General features: G+C 51.0%; 1 protein-coding gene across 2 annotated transcripts in view; it reads right to left on the bottom strand.

Annotated features, from left to right (window-relative positions):
• Positions 1-2852: 2852 nt before the first annotated feature.
• COL17A1 (collagen type XVII alpha 1 chain) overlaps positions 2853-16354 on the bottom strand; it is a 64245-nt gene continuing 50743 nt past the window's right edge. Inside the window, exons 46-57 of one of the 2 annotated variants that reach the window (XM_037904785.2) lie at positions 15038-15160; positions 14339-14476; positions 13436-13522; positions 12344-12472; positions 11307-11396; positions 10306-10443; positions 9842-9994; positions 8663-9040; positions 7536-7667; positions 6736-6798; positions 6396-6467; positions 2853-5359 (exon numbers count right to left, since the gene is read on the bottom strand). In XM_037904785.2, coding sequence (XP_037760713.1) covers positions 5310-5359; positions 6396-6467; positions 6736-6798; positions 7536-7667; positions 8663-9040; positions 9842-9994; positions 10306-10443; positions 11307-11396; positions 12344-12472; positions 13436-13522; positions 14339-14476; positions 15038-15160 — 1553 coding nt within the window. In that variant the 3' untranslated portion in view covers positions 2853-5309. The remainder of the gene's footprint in view (positions 5360-6395; positions 6468-6735; positions 6799-7535; positions 7668-8662; positions 9041-9841; positions 9995-10305; positions 10444-11306; positions 11397-12343; positions 12473-13435; positions 13523-14338; positions 14477-15037; positions 15161-16354) is intronic. The other variant, XM_043551764.1, reaches the window with a different exon arrangement.

The raw sequence follows: 16354 nt of genomic DNA, 5'->3' as shown, positions 1-16354 counted from the left end.
GCATATTTACAAATAATTTGTATAGAAACAAACTTTAGCTTTAAACAGTAGTGTGGATTTATTGATGGTAAAAGACAGCCCCACCACGGTGCTGGTAAACGAAGGCCCCTGTTGAGCTCCACTACAGAAGCAGAGCAAGATGCCCACACCCTGCCCTGTCAGCATGCTTTAGCCTGGGAATTAATCCACAGCAACAGGCCCTCCAGCTTCAGGTAATCGCCATGTGGTTCTTGGGCTTGCTGGTGAGTCTGACAATTACTAACCAGCAGGCTTTGCACTTGTGTTGTGAAAGCTGGAGCAGAGAGACCCACCAAACTCATGTCATAGAGGGCCCACCAAACTTCCATTACATGCAAACTCCTACTGAGCTGGGCTCGATTAATACCAATGATCTACAGATGAGAAGCTCTCCAGACAATGTCCTGAGGCATCCAAAAAGTGTCAAGGGCGGTTCCTACACCTACACACACGCGGGCGCACACAATTATTGCAAACCACCTCATTAAAAATCATAAGACAAATCCCTCAAAATCATGTGAATTGCTTAAAAATCATGAGATTTAAAATAATTAGTGTTTTGGGGACTGATCCTGATGTCTAAATGCCACAGAAGTTGAACACGTGCCTCCCCCAAGGGCCTGACTGACTGCACGTCTCGCCGCAAAATTCAACCTGAAAAGAAACACAAACAGGAGCACCCACCCCACTCTTCCTCCCTACTTGGACACCCCGCTTCCCCTCGTGCAGCCCCTGGGCTGTCTCAAGCTTCCTGAGGGAGTTTCCCCAAGTTTTGATCCCATTCCATGGCCAAAGTGCAGCCCCCTCAGCAACAGCCCCCCCCCCACTCCAGCATGGCCCAGCATTCCCCTCTAGCCCCTTATCCCACCAGCAGGCCCACACCCCCCCCCCAGTAAACCCCACATTCCTTCCATTAGGCCTGAGGCAACCCACTCTGTCCCCAAGCAACCCCCACATCCCCCCCTGGCAGGACTGAGGCAACCCCCTCATCCCCCCAGAAGGCCCCAGCACCCAGCTCTCCTGCCCCCCGGCCTCTGGCCTGCAGAGCAGGGAGGGGCTGCCCCGGTGGGACGTGGCCCGCGCCAAGCGCCTACCGCCGGTGCTCGCTGTACTGGAGGGCGGCGGCGGCGGCCTGGCTCCCCAGCCGCGGGGACTCCCTGCGCAACGGCGGCGGCTCTGCCCCGCTCAGGGCCGTGTTGCAGCAACCTCTAGTGGTCAACGAGGGGACCCCAGGCGGAATGCCCAAGGTGCTGGCCAACCCCCCCCCCCCCCCAAACGCCACGGGGGACGTGTTCGTCACAGCTGGAACCCGGCTCCAGGTAAGGTTGCCAACTTTCTAATCGCACAAAACTGACCATCGTAGCCCCGCCCTTGGGGGCTCACTCTCCCGCACCCTCACTCACTTTCACTGGGCTGGGGCAGGGGTTTGGGGGTGTGTGGGGGGGGGGTGAGGGCTCTAACTGGGGGTGCGGGCTCTGGGGTGCGGCTAGAAATGAGGGGATCAGGGTGTGGGAGGGGGCTCCGGCCTGGGGCAGGGGGTGAGGGCTCTGTTTGAGGGTGCGGGCTCAGGGCTGGGGGATGAGGGGTTTGGGGTGCAAGAGGTGGCTGCAGGCTGGGCGGGTGGGGCCAAGGGATTCGGAGTGTGGGAAGGGCCTGCAGGTTGAGGCAGGAGGTTGGGGGTGTGGGCTCTGGGGTGCAGGCTCTGGAGTGGGGCTGAGGATGAGGAGTTTGGGGTGCAGGAGGGGGCTCTGGGTTTTGGGGGGGGCTCAGGGCTGGGGCAGGGTGTTGGGGCTTGGGTTTACCTCGGGTGGCTCCAGGTCAGCGGTGCAGCAGGACTAAGGCAGGCTCCCTGTCTGTCCTGGCTCCGCACTGCACCCCAGAAGCAGCCAGCAGCAGGTCCGGCTCCTGGGTGGGGACGTCCATGAGGCTCTGCGTGCTGTTCTTGCCTGCAGGCACGCCCCCCCCCCCCCAAGCTCCCATTGGTCGCAGTTCCGGTGCTTGCGGGGGGAGGGGCACAGCACATAAAGCCCTGTGGCCCCCCCGCCAAGGAGCCGGACCTGCTGGCTGTGGAGCCAGGACAGATAGGGACTAGCCTGCCTTAGCCCAGCAGCACCTCCACCCGGACTTTTCACCGCCTGATCGATGGTGCTGACCAGCACCGCCTGGCTCCCTTTTCGACTCGGCATTCGATGGAAAACAGGACATCTGGCAACACGAGTTCCAGGACAGGGGCAGAACAAATGAAACCCCTGGGCTAAGTCCGGGAGCCTGGCAGTGGCTAACAGGCAGGGACCTGCCAGGGTACTGTGCCCTGACTGTGATCACTAGCCCTGTTATACAGGGGGAGGAGACCTGAGTCACAGGGTAGGGGAAGTTGCTTGACCCAGTTCACACAGGGAGGCTGCACCTGAGTCAAGAATGGCCAGGCCAAGTGCTGTAGCCACCTGAACAGCCTTTCCATCTTGGCTAAGCTGCTTCCTCCTGGCCCTTAGCCAAACACTCTCCAGAGCATTGTAGTTAAAGGATAACCCATAGCTTTTTGAGAGTGAGGCAATTCAGTGTTACAGGTCCACAAACTCTCTGTGTATACGGTTAAGGCTGCAGCATTTCACTGGTTCAACCACTTTGGAAGCTACAAAACTTTCTCCCATACCAAGAGGCATAAGTGCTGGAAGTAGGGATGCAACCTCCCCCCACCCCACCTTGAAGTGGTTTCCGTGATATACAGGGTTTACAGTTTGGTTCAATGGCGCTTATCAGCACCCCTGCCAAGGGAACCTTGGTAGGTTTTTCCAAGTATGACAGTAAAAACATTTACAGACTGAAACACTGTTGCAGTAGTTAAACATGACACCAAATGACATTTTCAAGGGCATTTTATTACAAAGAGAAGGGCTCAGCTTATCAAGTACAGGCATCGTGTGTACAACCCAATAGTAGACTTTATTTATTTAAAAACATTGCAAGCTTCTGTGTGTTCAGAAAGCCGGCCTGTTCAACACAGCCCTTGTTCCAAACCCTCAGAACAAAATGATACAGGAAATAAATGGACCAGCTAAAATCTGCTTTGAAACTTTCACTAGAGCTAATGAATGAAACTGATGGCTGGTGTTTAAGCTTTGAATGAAATAAGGTTGTTTTCAGTAAGATATATGATTTGGTCTATGAAGCTCACATACCAAATCTGTCTAGCAGATAAGCTCCCAGTTCCAGTCTAACACCTTTAAATGGAAGAAAATCAGTTTTTGCTAGCATCTATCCTTGGGATTACCACAGGGTAATTCTGGACGTGAGAATATCCTACCAGATAGTGGGGGGGTGCTATTGAAGTGTCTCACACTGAAAATGGTGAAGTGACACTGTGTGTTAAATGGAAAACTGCATACAATTCAGCCTTAAAATGACTGGCTCTTTAATCTCTGTAGTTCATAAAGCCCTTCTAGTTAAGCCATCACATGGCCAGTTTTGCTGACCCTTTCCCCGCCAAATTAGCCCTGCAATGATGTGATAAACTGAAGATTTTGAAATAATTGGATTGCTGAAGAAATGAAGATGATGTCCGAGACAAAGGAGCCATTCACCCATTGAGCCATGTGTGTAAGTCCCTGCTAACACTAATGGAAATCATGCTCAATCAGAAGCCAGTTGGCTGTTTGACTCTTCACTGTACGATCAATTAGGACAGTGACTGCTTATCACAAAGAAAGCTCACACTGATGAAATGGGAAGTGCAGAAAACAGGCCTGGTTCTTCAGCCGTGCCCAGAGCTACCTTCCTGACACATGCTGTGTTGTGCTTCATTTGCGACAATTTACCCTGACGTTGTTAGATGTGTCTACCCAGTGTGACACTGAGTCTAGCGCTGATTTCCAATTGTAAGCTTGCTCAGGAGAACATAGGGTTAAAAACACACTTTAATTGGGAGGTTTACATTAAAAATGCAATTTCCCCCCAACGTAAAAAAAGAACCATATAAAAATATTTTTTTTTAAAAATCAACAAATTATGTTTTAACAAAAGTGCTTAAGTTCGAACTCACCCTTCACATCGTGGCAAAGCAGTTACCAAGTGAAATTAAAAGCGTATTTGGCAAAGTGACCTGCATCGTGTATGGGCACCCACCCTGTGTGTGTGTATGTATGTCAATACGTGGTAGTGTCGTATGACCTCCCTTTGTGCCATTGGCCTATAACAGGACAGGATGTGCTAGCCATTTCTGGTGCATAAATACATGGACTTATCAACCAACTCCAAATGCATTTATGGGTGATGCTAATAAAATGTTTTTGAAATTTATAAGGGGTGCATCTACCTTGGTAATAATCAAATGGTAATGGCCCACCATTGCCGCTGTGCAGGTGGGACGCTGTAACGTAGACTAGGGTCAGGTATTTCTCTCACTGGGTGCTCTAGTGTCTGAGTTCTGTTTACACTTCCATGGCTGGTGAATTACCTGTCCAGTTTTTGACAGCATATATCCTTGCCAGTTTTTGATTGTCAATGGATACAGAGAATTCCACGCTTGCCTCCACCCATCCTGCTTCCCCTCCAGGAAACCCTGATCTCTGCAGAAGTTTTGCCTAGTTCCTTACATTGCTGCTTTCATTAACTGCGCTTGCTGATCAGACCACCCAACATGGCTATGGAACGAAGAGACTCTCCATAGCCATTCAACAGCGACTGGTGGGAAGTGTAATGAAACCTGTATAAGGACATCACCCCAGTGTCTTGAGACAACCTACTTTGGTGATCACCAAAGTCTCCCAATCACTTTTGTCCAAGATTCAGTTCACAACCTTGGCTCAGATTCTGATTTCAGAAAAATTGCTTGCCTCCTTAATCTCCAGGCTACTGGATTTTTTTTTTCCAGGAGGCTTGAGGAGTTGGTTAAAGCCGGTTTCACTGTATTTAACTACGTCTGGCTGTAATGCAAGACACCTGGATTGGTGACAAAGGAAGGCCTTCCGAGACCTAAGATACGAATGCAGGCACTTGAATACAATTCTCATCAGCGGACAGTGTGTGGGGGACTAATGCACTGTGAACGAATGGGAGCATATTCCCAACAGGTAGTTCTGTGTTGGACACGTACAAATTAGAGTCATTCAAAGCCCAACAACATCAAATAAAAAATAAAGACACGTCCTGAACTACCAAGCCTATGTGGTTAGTTGACTGACTAGGAAGGTGTTCTAGCAGGAAACCAATAAAGAGTCAGGCTGATTCTCTACTGGATTCCAAAATGGCGGCTGTGGATCCCGCGGTAGGGACTACTGATCCTGGTGCTTAACTTAGACCCCGACGCTTCTTCTTTTTCTTCTGCCAACAAATACTTGTTCACCTAAGAGAGCAAGGGAGACAGAGAGCGATTGTGTGAAATGCTGTGTATCGAAAAGGCAAAGTGAGTTTTTCATCAGTTACAGGAGATTGGTGGTTCTGGTGACAACTCAGCATTCACCCATCTTTCACTTTCAGGTGCATATTTACCCTTTGTTTTTGGTAAGAATATACCCTCCAGGTGACATTCACCCCAGTGCAGAGGGAATGTCCAACATTTAAGCCCTTATGGCAGGGTTTAAGTAGTGGTTATTTATGTAGGTTTCCCATCACCATGGTATCTGCGCTCCCAGGGCTGTGTGCAGCCTGTCTGTCTGGGCCTTAGTTTTACGCTTTGTGAACACACCCATTATCCTACACTACATCTATTGTGTGGCGAGCCATACCAGTCCCTGGGTTAGAATTCAGCAATGGAAAGGCCTTTGATGTCTGTAGGATTCCTTCACATGCAAAGGATCGTTAATATAAAGGAATGATGGAAAGAGGTGCTCCCTAAAATTCAGCCATCAGTGGCTGGACCAGGGAAGCTTCTCAGTGCAGCAAAAGGACGTGGTGGGGCGTACAAGCTGAAAACGACGGCTCTGTGCCAGCTCTGCGTAGTGCCCCTCAGAAGAGGGTTGGAGCGTGCGAGAGGGAGCGTTATGGCCACTGGGGCTGTGGTTATGTGCGTCCCCTAGTGGCTGCTTATCCCTATGTACAGGAGGACTCAGTGTCTGCTGCCTCTGTTCTAGCCCAGGGATGGGCTCCCCAGCTCCCTGACACCGCACAGGAGTGGATTTTGTTTTATTTGCTCTGCCTGGTTTGCCCCCAGCCGTTTACTCTGGCTTTATGTAGGTGGGAGGGGTGGATGCCACTTCTCAGCTTCTCCACCAGGCAGAGAGGTCAAGCGACTCGCCCGGGGGTGCAGAGAAAGTCAGCGCTGGAGCTGGGATTCAAACCCAGGCTCCTGTCCCTTACTCAAGACACCAGAAGACACTCTGCTCTCTCACTACCCACAAGAAGTGCAGAGCTCCCATCTCGCATTGGGAGGATGTTCCTACCTTTCTCTCCTTTCTCCCCCTTCGGGCCCCTGGGTCCTTGGGGTCCTGGAGGCCCCATTGGTCCAGCCTCACCTGGAAGAACAAGAGAAACGTGTTTGCACTTCATCATGATTATTCTGCAGGTCAATCCCCAGTTGCTTGCAGCAAGAAGTGGGCTGGGGCGAGAGAGACAAGGGCGAGAGGGACACTAGGGATCAGATACTGAAGGTGGCATACGTAATGCTCAATTAGAAGGATGCATGCTTCAGGGAAACTTCTCTTCACAGAGGCTTTGCTGCTAGCTGGTTGCCAGAGGTTACTGGAACTGACTGCAAGGAGGCAGCAGGATTGCAATTCTTACCTTTGGGCCCTGGGTAGCCCATCTCCCCCCTATGACCAGGTGGCCCTGGGATGGTGCCATATGCTGTAGAGGAAAATGAATGAGAACATCAGTGGGATGTGCCAGCAAACAGGCCCTAACTCTTATTGCAGAAACACTGAACAGCATTGCAATGAGACTCAGATCAAGGCTTTCTGGAACATTTTCCTAGTTTAAATAGTATTGGACGGGCTGTTTGGGGTGTTTTTTTGTTTTTTTTTTAAGGTTTTGTACGTTCAAGAGACACTGAGCCAGACTCTGAGCTCATTTCCCCTGATGTGGCTCTAGAATAATCCCGCTGGCTTCAGACGAGCTTTTCCGGATCCGCAGTGATGCCATCGAGAGCAGAGGCTGGGCCACTGTCACGTCACCGAGGTGGAAAGCTGAGCAGGGAGTTCTTAGCTAAACATACATAGATGCAGCTGGAACCTGCAGAGCCGGCGCAGGAGTGCCCTTAAGGCTGTTGTAAAGGGTTTTACAAAATGTGATGGGCAAATGTGGCTGTCCTGACTCAAGTCTAGATTGTTCCTGACTCTGTGCTGGTCGGCAAGGGAGGTAGAGATGGAACAAGTCTTCTTCCCTTTGCTTGTGGCACGGGTGACAGAGAATTTTGGTTCCTACTCTTGCAGTATGCAAGGGCCAGGGGATGCTGCCAGCTAGAGAAGCACTGGGAACCCCACCCTCGCTGAGCGCCCCAGCCAGCAAAGCTGGGCCAGCATGGGGAGAGGGCGAGAACACCCAATGTTCTGGGATGACCAAGGAGGGACCAAAGTGTCTCTTACTTCTGAAGAAGTCCATGAGGTCCTCGGTGACGTTGCCATAATTTGCAAACACCTTGCTGATCCCAGGTGGCCCCGGAGGTCCTGGTGGACCTTGTGCGGCATAAGTGACCATGTCCCGGAGGAGGCCTCGGCCTGGGGAATCAAACACAGAGTTTAAAATAGCATGACACAGAGGAGAGAACCCCCTTCAGCCAGAGGAGCACTGTTCCTAGGGCGATTTGAATGGCAAGTTCCTGGCCCGTTAACCTATCTCCATCCCTGCAGGGTGAATTCCCTGGAATAACCCTGAGATCCTGTTAGAGACCCTCTCTTCCTGCAGGAGAAGATTAATCTTAGCGGGTCAGCGCTGCATGGGATTTCACTGTTGTGGAGCTGGCGCTACTGTTTGTACTAAACGTCTTGGAGGACTGTGGTTTTATTTTCTCTTCTAAATCACCAGAGAACAACGGCCCCTGTGCAGGGGACCAACACAAGAGCCCAGCCACCATGCGAGGACTTAAGAGGGACTTATGTGGTGCATTGGTTTTGCATTGGCACCTCTGCACAGGGGTCAATTTCACCCAAAGGCAGAGGGAGGCCAATCCCCCAGAGCCATGCATTTCAGTGTCTTATCTGAGCAGGTTATTTTCATTTCCCTGGGCAGGTGAGCGCAGTCCCTTGCCTATTGCTAGAAATAAGGAATATCAGTTCATTCTGGCTGATGTTTAATCGGCAAAGAATTCAAACATCAATCTGCACCCAGAGTTTGTGGCTCTGCAGAAATTTGCTCCCACTGGCTCAGGAGAAGAAGTAGCACCGTCACTGAGTCTGATTTCCTCCCAGTTACACAGACATTCTCCTCCAGCACAGCAAACCTCACCGTGGACTCACAGGTGGGCAGGTTCAGCAGGTCAGTGCTTTGCAGGGATCAGGGAGCAGGGATCAGTAGCTCTGTGCCTTGCTCCCAGTGGTGATGGGCTCAGGTGAGAGCTGCATCCAGCACTGCTCAGCTGGAAGGAGTTTTGTCCCATCTGATGGGAAGTGGGTAGGAAGAGAAAGTGGTGGAGGGTGCTAGATGGGATTTGCAGGGGACGTGGGGGGAAGGAGTTGAGGTTTCACCATGCAGCGGGAGAAGGCTTCCCACTCACTCTGTATGCTCTCCGACACCCGAAGTGCCAGCTCGTTGTAATCCAGCGATCCGGTGAATGACTCGCTGTAGGATCCGCTCGAACTCATCGATCTCCTCTGTGCTCTCTCTGCTCCCCGGGATCCACCGTACGATCCGCCTGCACCCATCGAGCCACCGTACGACCCATCGCTGCCCATGGCGCCACCGTACGACCCATCGCTGCCCATGGCGCCACCGTACGACCCATCACTGCCCATGGCGCCACCGTACGATCCTCCTGCACCCAGGGATCCTCCATATGACCCAGCCATGATGCCGCTATCTCCTTTTGGCCCTGGTGGGCCCATAGGCCCTGGGGGCCCGGGAGGCCCTGAGATGAACCTTCGAACATCATCACCTGCAAAACACAACAGGCGCCGATGGGGCTGTGCTAGCAGACAGACACACCCACCCTGCTTCACAAGGACAGGGTCCATGGGGCACTGGCAGTGGTGGCCGCCAGCCTGGGAATGCTGGGCAGTAGCTGAGGTCTGCAACCTGATTTGTCTGCAGAATGCAGCATGTGGCAGCGCACTTCACTTTCTATCTGCAAACTGCCCCAGGAGGCTGGCATGTGTCCTGAGCCCCAGATGGGAAAACTGAGGCACAGAGCCCAAAGATGGAGGCTCCCCAGATTAAAAGCCACTTTTTCTAAGGTTGCCCTCAGTGACTTGCCAGCACAGGACAGAGCCAAGGCTGGGTTCAGGGTGTACTTGCTGCTTGCTCAGTCCACTAGACCCATACCCCCTTCCATTGCTCATTAGGAAAATGCCTTCCCCATAAAAAATGGGGCAGTAAAAAACTTATGACAAATCCACCTTTAAATATAACAGTAGTAAACATTCATCGTCTCTCCAATGCCTTGCATCTTGGGATCACCAGATGCTGTATTTGCCCCACAGTCTGCTGCAGAACAGATAAGATGCAACAGGTGAAATTTCAGCCCAGGGCAGAGGTTTGGCACAGGGACTAGGTACCATTTAAGTCCCGCTTCAGCCTTTGGGGGCCTTAAATGATACCTAGTCCTTGCAGTGAATTTCACCCAGAGCGAATCCTACTACATCATAGATCAGACTTGCCAACTATAACATTGACCAGAGCCAACAGCAAGCAGAGTGGGTGGGTGGTGAGATTGCCGTCAGATACAGAGTCTCCTTACTGGTTAGATATTGGATCAGCTCGCTCCTAAATGTGTCGCTCAGCACGTTGTCAGTGTAGGAGAAGTGGCCAGTTCCTGATAGACCTGGTGGCCCTGGTGGTCCTGGAGGTCCTGGGGGTCCTGGTGGTCCAGAGACGGAAGCATATCCCACACCTTGGGAGAGTAGGGATGGGGAGAAATAATATTTTTGTGAATGGAAGGTGACCTGGCAATTACACTTGTTTTGGAATCTTGATTGTTTCAAGATTCCAACCCGAAATTCCACCTCTCTTTGTGCCCTGAAATGCAGACATTGATGAGATTTGCAAGCTGCCTGGGGACTCAGTCCCATTTAATGGGAATTACGCATCCAAATCTCCTGGGCAGCTAACTCGCAGCCTAAATCTCCCTGCTGTCTCTGAATGCCATTTCCTCAGCAGGCCCAAACCCTTCCCAGCAGCTGCTGAGAAGAGCAAACTCCTTACTTTGCAGGTAAGAGGTGACATCCTCTAGGCTGAATGTGGAGAGAGAGCTGCCTGGCATTCCAGGGATTCCTGGGGCTCCTGGAACTCCGGGGGGTCCCTGTGGCCCTGGGGGCCCAACAATGCCACTAAATTCAGAGCCTGAAAGTACAATGGAAGAGAAAGAGAGTCATTGCAAGGCTCCCACCCCATTGCAACCAAACCGTCGCTCCCCTGGCAGAAACCTCTCTGCTGATGAAAGGGCTTCACTCCCGCATGTTTATTTGCGGTAGGAGTGTGTGGGGAATCCAAGAGAATGTGCTGTGAATGGCCTGCATCGGGAGCTGCCAGCGCAGATGCACGCTTCTGGAGGACTGCACGGACGACGAATGGGTGCAGAGGCCTGTGCTGTGGTCAGTTCCTCCCAGTGCAGAACAAGGGACCAGATTTGTATTTGCTTTGTACAATGGCATTAGAAGCAACTTTGTGTCACACTCGTCACTCCATAGTTTTATTAGGGTTGGGGTCAATCTTTGCCTGTGTTTCCAGTCCTCACATGGAACAGACACTTCCCGAGCTTTCAGACAGAGGTGGGGTTCTGTTGAGAACCCCCTCACCTGCCGTTCTCCACAGCATCAGATGCAGCAAGATCCCGAAGGAGACACTCCTGGGTTTGACTGTGTACAAGCCATACACAGTAAATAAGGGATTCCTTGAGTTTGATGGAACTGTGACATTCATTCAGTGCAACAGCATGTCTGTAAGCAGAGCAGAACTGCTCATCAGAGGTTACAGAGGGTTAACCATAATGACAGGTGGTACTAGAAACCCTGGGCTTACAACTGACTCTCCTATAGATGATGGTTGGATGGGAGGAGTTTAGTTATAACATCCTCCCCCAGAAAAGTGTGCTTATCCCTCAGCTGTTGGTTGTGGAAATCTATCAACATATATCAGCCTGTAAAAGAATATCACTGACTAACTACCTGACATGTGGATAGCAGGATCTGACAGCTAGGGCTTACCTTGGAGTAAAGCTATTAGGTCACTGTAAGATGTGCCGGGTAATCCTGGAGGACCTGGGGGCCCCGGGAGCCCAAGACTGAGTCCATTATCTAGGAAATTAAAATCATTTAGATGTGAGGATTACAGCAACATTGGCAGGCTACACATCACATGTGCCACTGAAACATGGTCACTATCGCAGTGGGACAAACAGAGCTGGGTGAACAATTTACAGCCAATAATTCCTGCAGGGTGAAATTCACTTCCATGCAGAAGGCCAACCAAAGGCTAAGGCCTATGTACCACTTACGATCCATTCAAATCAGGGCTCAGCTGATGCATAGGTCTAGTGCTGCCCCTTGTCACCAGATGGGAATTTCACTCATTGTGAATCTAGCCTCTTTTATGCTCCTGGAATAGCCTCAGATTTACCCCTCAAGTATCTCTCTGCATCTCTTAGTCTATGGACTGATCGTGCATATTCAACCTGTTTGGGTTAGCTCTGATTGAGCCAATGAATCACATGGTATTGCTTCCCTGTTCCCTGATTGGATAAGCATGCCATGCTTTCAGCGCAAATGGGTGGATTTAAAATTTGGTTTCTGCAAATACTGGTAGCTTGCAGCTTTGAAATTTGCTTTGCCAAAATGTTTCTGCCAGTAAAACTTGGTCACACAGGTTGAACTGCTCCTAGAGGGCATTAAAGTCCTCTCAGGTGGGGTTTCAACTAAACAAACACTTGCCAACTAGAATGACAAAAAGTAGCTTTTCCCCCTGGAACCGTCTGGTTAATAGGATCCAATCAGTCAGGGCCAGATTGTAAGAGGTGCAGAACAGGGAACTGAACCAGGTGTCTGGAGCCCTAACCTAACCACTGGACCATCCTTCTTCTCTAAGGAGACCTCTGTGCTGGCCGTCACCAGCAATACATGCCTCCACTTAAGGCCTGATACAAAGGCCACTGAAGTCAATGGGTGCCTTGCCATTGACTTCTACGGCTTTTTGAACGGGCCCTTGGAGAGAACAGTGAGAACCACACACTAAAAAGGATCATTACTTGTTATGTAGCTTATAACCCGGCTGGTCAACTCATCATAGCTCAGTGACAGAGACAAGCCATCTCCTCCAGGTCCAGGCGGGCCTGGGGGCCCCTGAGGTCCAATTAGATACTGACGAACTTCTTCTCCTGAAACGAACAAGGAAAATACGTCTTGTGCTGCTGGTTGTCCCCAAAGAATGGGAAGGCATCGGCTGCAAGCATTCACAGTCTGACAGCAGGGCTTCCTAGCCAGGGGCTTGCACTGAAAGATGGACTCTCAAACCTGCCGGCAGGGTGCTCCCACACATCCCAGCTCCCCATGCACATGTGCCTGGGTATTGTATTGGGAGCTGGGTAGCTCACAGAGTCTGGACCTCCTTCGAGGTGGGGATCCCCAGGAGAAAGACATACTAGCTCTGTTCTCTTTGAGCTGCTGCAGGGATCTGCTCTGCTTGTATTTAGCAGGCTGAGCTATTTCTTCAGAATCCGCCCATACCAAGATCCTTCTTACAATTCATAATTAGTTGAAGTTCTGATTGTATTTCCTTTGTTGTCAGTTTCTAGCAGGGAAAGCTCAGCTCAGACGCAGTGCCTGCTCCTGCTTTTCAATTGGATTTTCCAGCTGGATTGACTCAAGCAGAGAGAGGTCAAGTGATTTTCCCTCAGGGGGTCTGTTGCTCAGCCAGGAGTAGAGCTCTGTGCAATCCCTAGCTGTCACCATGATTTAAACCTACTCAACATCTCTGCCATGGGATTGCCCTCTGATCTGAGGCATGATGAGATTACATGATGACAGCTCTAATAATAGAGATGATAGCTCTTTACTCTCAAACAGGAGCCAAGACTATCCAGAGTTAAATCATCCCAAAGCAAGGGATATAAACCCTTAATTTTGGGTTAGGAAGACAAGGTCGAGGAAGAAAATTTCCCTGGGGACAGGTTTCACCATCGCAGCCTGCTGCAGGGTTTCTTTCTCTGATGCAGCTGGTGCTGGTGACAGTGACAGGCCACTGGTCTGACCCAGTCTGGCAATTCCTACGTTCCTAAGCATTACCCAGCCAGTCCCGAGCAGCAGTGGAATCTGCAGCCCTCACTGCTCGGGGCACTCACTCTGCAGCATAGCCAGGATGTCTTCGTAAGTCAAGAATCTTGATGAGGATGATGAAGAGCTTGACATCTCAAAACTGTAACCGGAGCCTGTGAGAATGGAAATGTTTAAGGTCATGTAGAATGAAGACCGACATACAGAGAGGCAGCTTGATAGGAAATTGTTTGGTGTGCCAGGCAGTGACAAAGAAACGGACTAACACTGGATCAAGGGGTGCAACTTGAAAGGAATTTAGTGGCTCAGTGGGAAAGACTTTCCACTCATGCGCACGGTGATGAAGTCAGGGCTGGATCACAGCGTGGTCAGCAGGTAAGTATCATCCACATGACAACAGATATGAAACTAATGGCCTGCCACTTGGGAAAACAGGGAGCCTCTGCTCTCTTGACCTAGAATGGATTCTATATAGACAGCCAGAAGCACAGGGGCTTCTGCCTCTTTGTAGATCCCTCATCTTTGAAGGACAAGACAATGGCAGACAGTCTAATCCCAACAAGCAGACGGCAATACTGTCACCTACATGCTGCCCATAGTGACAATGGCAGATTACACTCCCCTCTGACTCTCCAGGAGTTTAGGAGGGTCTAGTATTCAAACTGAGTATCTAAAAGGCAGTAAGAATTGCCTACATCTAATGTAAAAATGAGACAAGACACAGGGCTCAATTTTGCCCCCTTCGCTCATGTAGAGCAGCATGCTATTCTTTGCATAGCCCCAGTCGGACATTTTATAATCATGCTGGAGCACTGCCCCGTAGACACCAGGAGCCCCTCCAGCCCTGGGCTCAACAGCAGGTCACATTCTGATCTCAGTTACGCTGAGTTTCAAAGAAGGTTGCACAGATGCAACCGAGAACAGGATTTGGTGCACAGCGGCGCTTAGGTAGACGGGAACATGGGGCTTACTCGTCATGGAGCTCATAACACGCTTAGCCAGCTCGGCGTAGTCCAAGGATTGTCCATCAACGGTGGTGATGATTCCTGGTGGCCCGGGGGGTCCTGGTGGGCCTTGAGGTCCAATCAGGTAACGCCCGATAGTGTCACCTAATGAGGAAAAAAGGTGACAGCAGAGTGAGAACGGTGTGACACGAGGAGAGACTGTGTAGTGGGGTCTGAAGGGAGCCTGGTCATGTGGATCCTCCCTGCTTGGGTATTACGGAGAGTCTGAGGATGATCACACAACACTCTTTCACTCTCTGCACTCCCCTCTCCACGGCCCATGGAAGTGTAACAGTACCTGCCTGCCGGGGAGGGTTTAGGCAGGGTCCTTGCAGGAGGGGACCCGTATCAGAGGGGCTAGTGCTCACCGGTGTATAGGATGCAGAGCAGCAGGTGGGGTTGCAGCCCATGCAGAGTTGGCTGCCACACTTGGGAGAATTATGAAGGGCTCAAGAGTGGAGGAAGGCTGGAAGCCATCCAGGAAGGATGGGAGAGGGTGGGTCTAAGTCCTGTTTAGCTGCCCCCTTCCCTGCCGGCCCATGCTGGAGATGGGGGCACTGAATAATTTCAGCTCCACAATGGCCAATGGATCTTGGGTGGTGGGACTGCCAGGAGCAGCTGAGTAACCGGTCCCCGTCAAAGCCTGACGTCCCTGGTTGTACTTACTCTGCAAGTACTCCGCAATGTACTGCTGAATCTCCTGCAGTGAGCCTCCAGCTGGGCCTGGGGGACCGCGAGGGCCGGGAGGACCTGGTGGACCCTGCCTGTGTCTTGAGTTTGAAGACCCGCCTGAAGAAATAAAATAGGCCAATGGCTTTTAGCATCAAGGGACCAGACCAAGGACTGGTAGGGTCGGAGCAGGCCCTGATCCCTTCACCTGGGTATGGGAAGAGCTATGCTAGTATGGTCAGGGCTGGGAGGGACCCTTAATAAATTACCTAATCAGGATGACAGAGGCACATAACACTGGAGCTCCAGGCTTTGCACGTGTTCCCAGTTCTCTTTCAAGTGCAATTCTGGGTATTGGCTGTTATTAAATCTGAGCTATTTCTCTGGCCCCATCATCACACCATCTGAACACCTCACAGGCCTTAATGCATTTCTCCTCAAAACACCCCTGTAGGGCAGGACAGGCCTCTGATCCCCATTGTACAAGGGGGAAACTGATGCACAGAGAGCGACTTGCCCAAGGTCAGGCAAGAAGCCTGTGGTGGAGCAGTAACTGGACCCCAGGTCTCTCAAGTTCTAGGCTCGTGCCCTCACCACTGGACCAGGCTTCAGTTCCATGCCCTCCCGAAATGCCCTTCTCTGAGCCTACTCTCCCACATCCTATAACATCACCATCAGCTGGTAGGATCCAGCTGTCTGTCACCAGCATGGAAATCCGGAGCAAAGCATTTCCTGTGATGAGCTCCAAGCTCTGGAATTTGCTTCCTCTTGCAATCTGCCAGCGCCCCTCTATGGGAACCTTGAATTGGATTTATGGTTGATTTAGGCCACTGGTCGTTTAGTCTGAAGGTGGAGGACAGGAACGGTGGAGAATAATCTGTGTTGTGGTTTAACGTTAGCAATAGATATTGGGCCAAATTCATCCCTGGTGGGACTCTGCCAATGCATCCCCTCCATGATGGAGCTACAAGGTGCTCATGGCATATAAAGGACCTGGGCCTGAGTCTCCTCTCACACTGGTGTAAATGAGGAGTCAATGGAGTGACACTGGTGTGAGTGAGATCAGAATAAGACACTTGGATCTCAGTGAGTCAGGCAATCAAGGCAATGCATTCCCAAAGGACTGGGTGGTTCCTGCGATGCAGAAAACGGAAAGGTGCGATTCTGGAATTGTCCATTTTGGGAAAGATGTTCAGGACTGCCTAAGGAGCTTATGAGCACAAGTGCCATTGACTTTCAGTGGGACCAGCACTCCTAAATCCTTTTGAAATTCTCCCCCATTAATGTCAGCACTTCCTGCTACACGGGACCAGA

The sequence above is a fragment of the Chelonia mydas genome, chromosome 7 (genome assembly GCF_015237465.2).
Source record: "Chelonia mydas isolate rCheMyd1 chromosome 7, rCheMyd1.pri.v2, whole genome shotgun sequence".
NCBI lineage: Eukaryota > Metazoa > Chordata > Testudines > Cheloniidae > Chelonia > Chelonia mydas.
The sequence above is the reverse complement of the archived record's forward strand: the minus strand, read 5'-3'. Positions and strand labels throughout refer to the sequence as shown.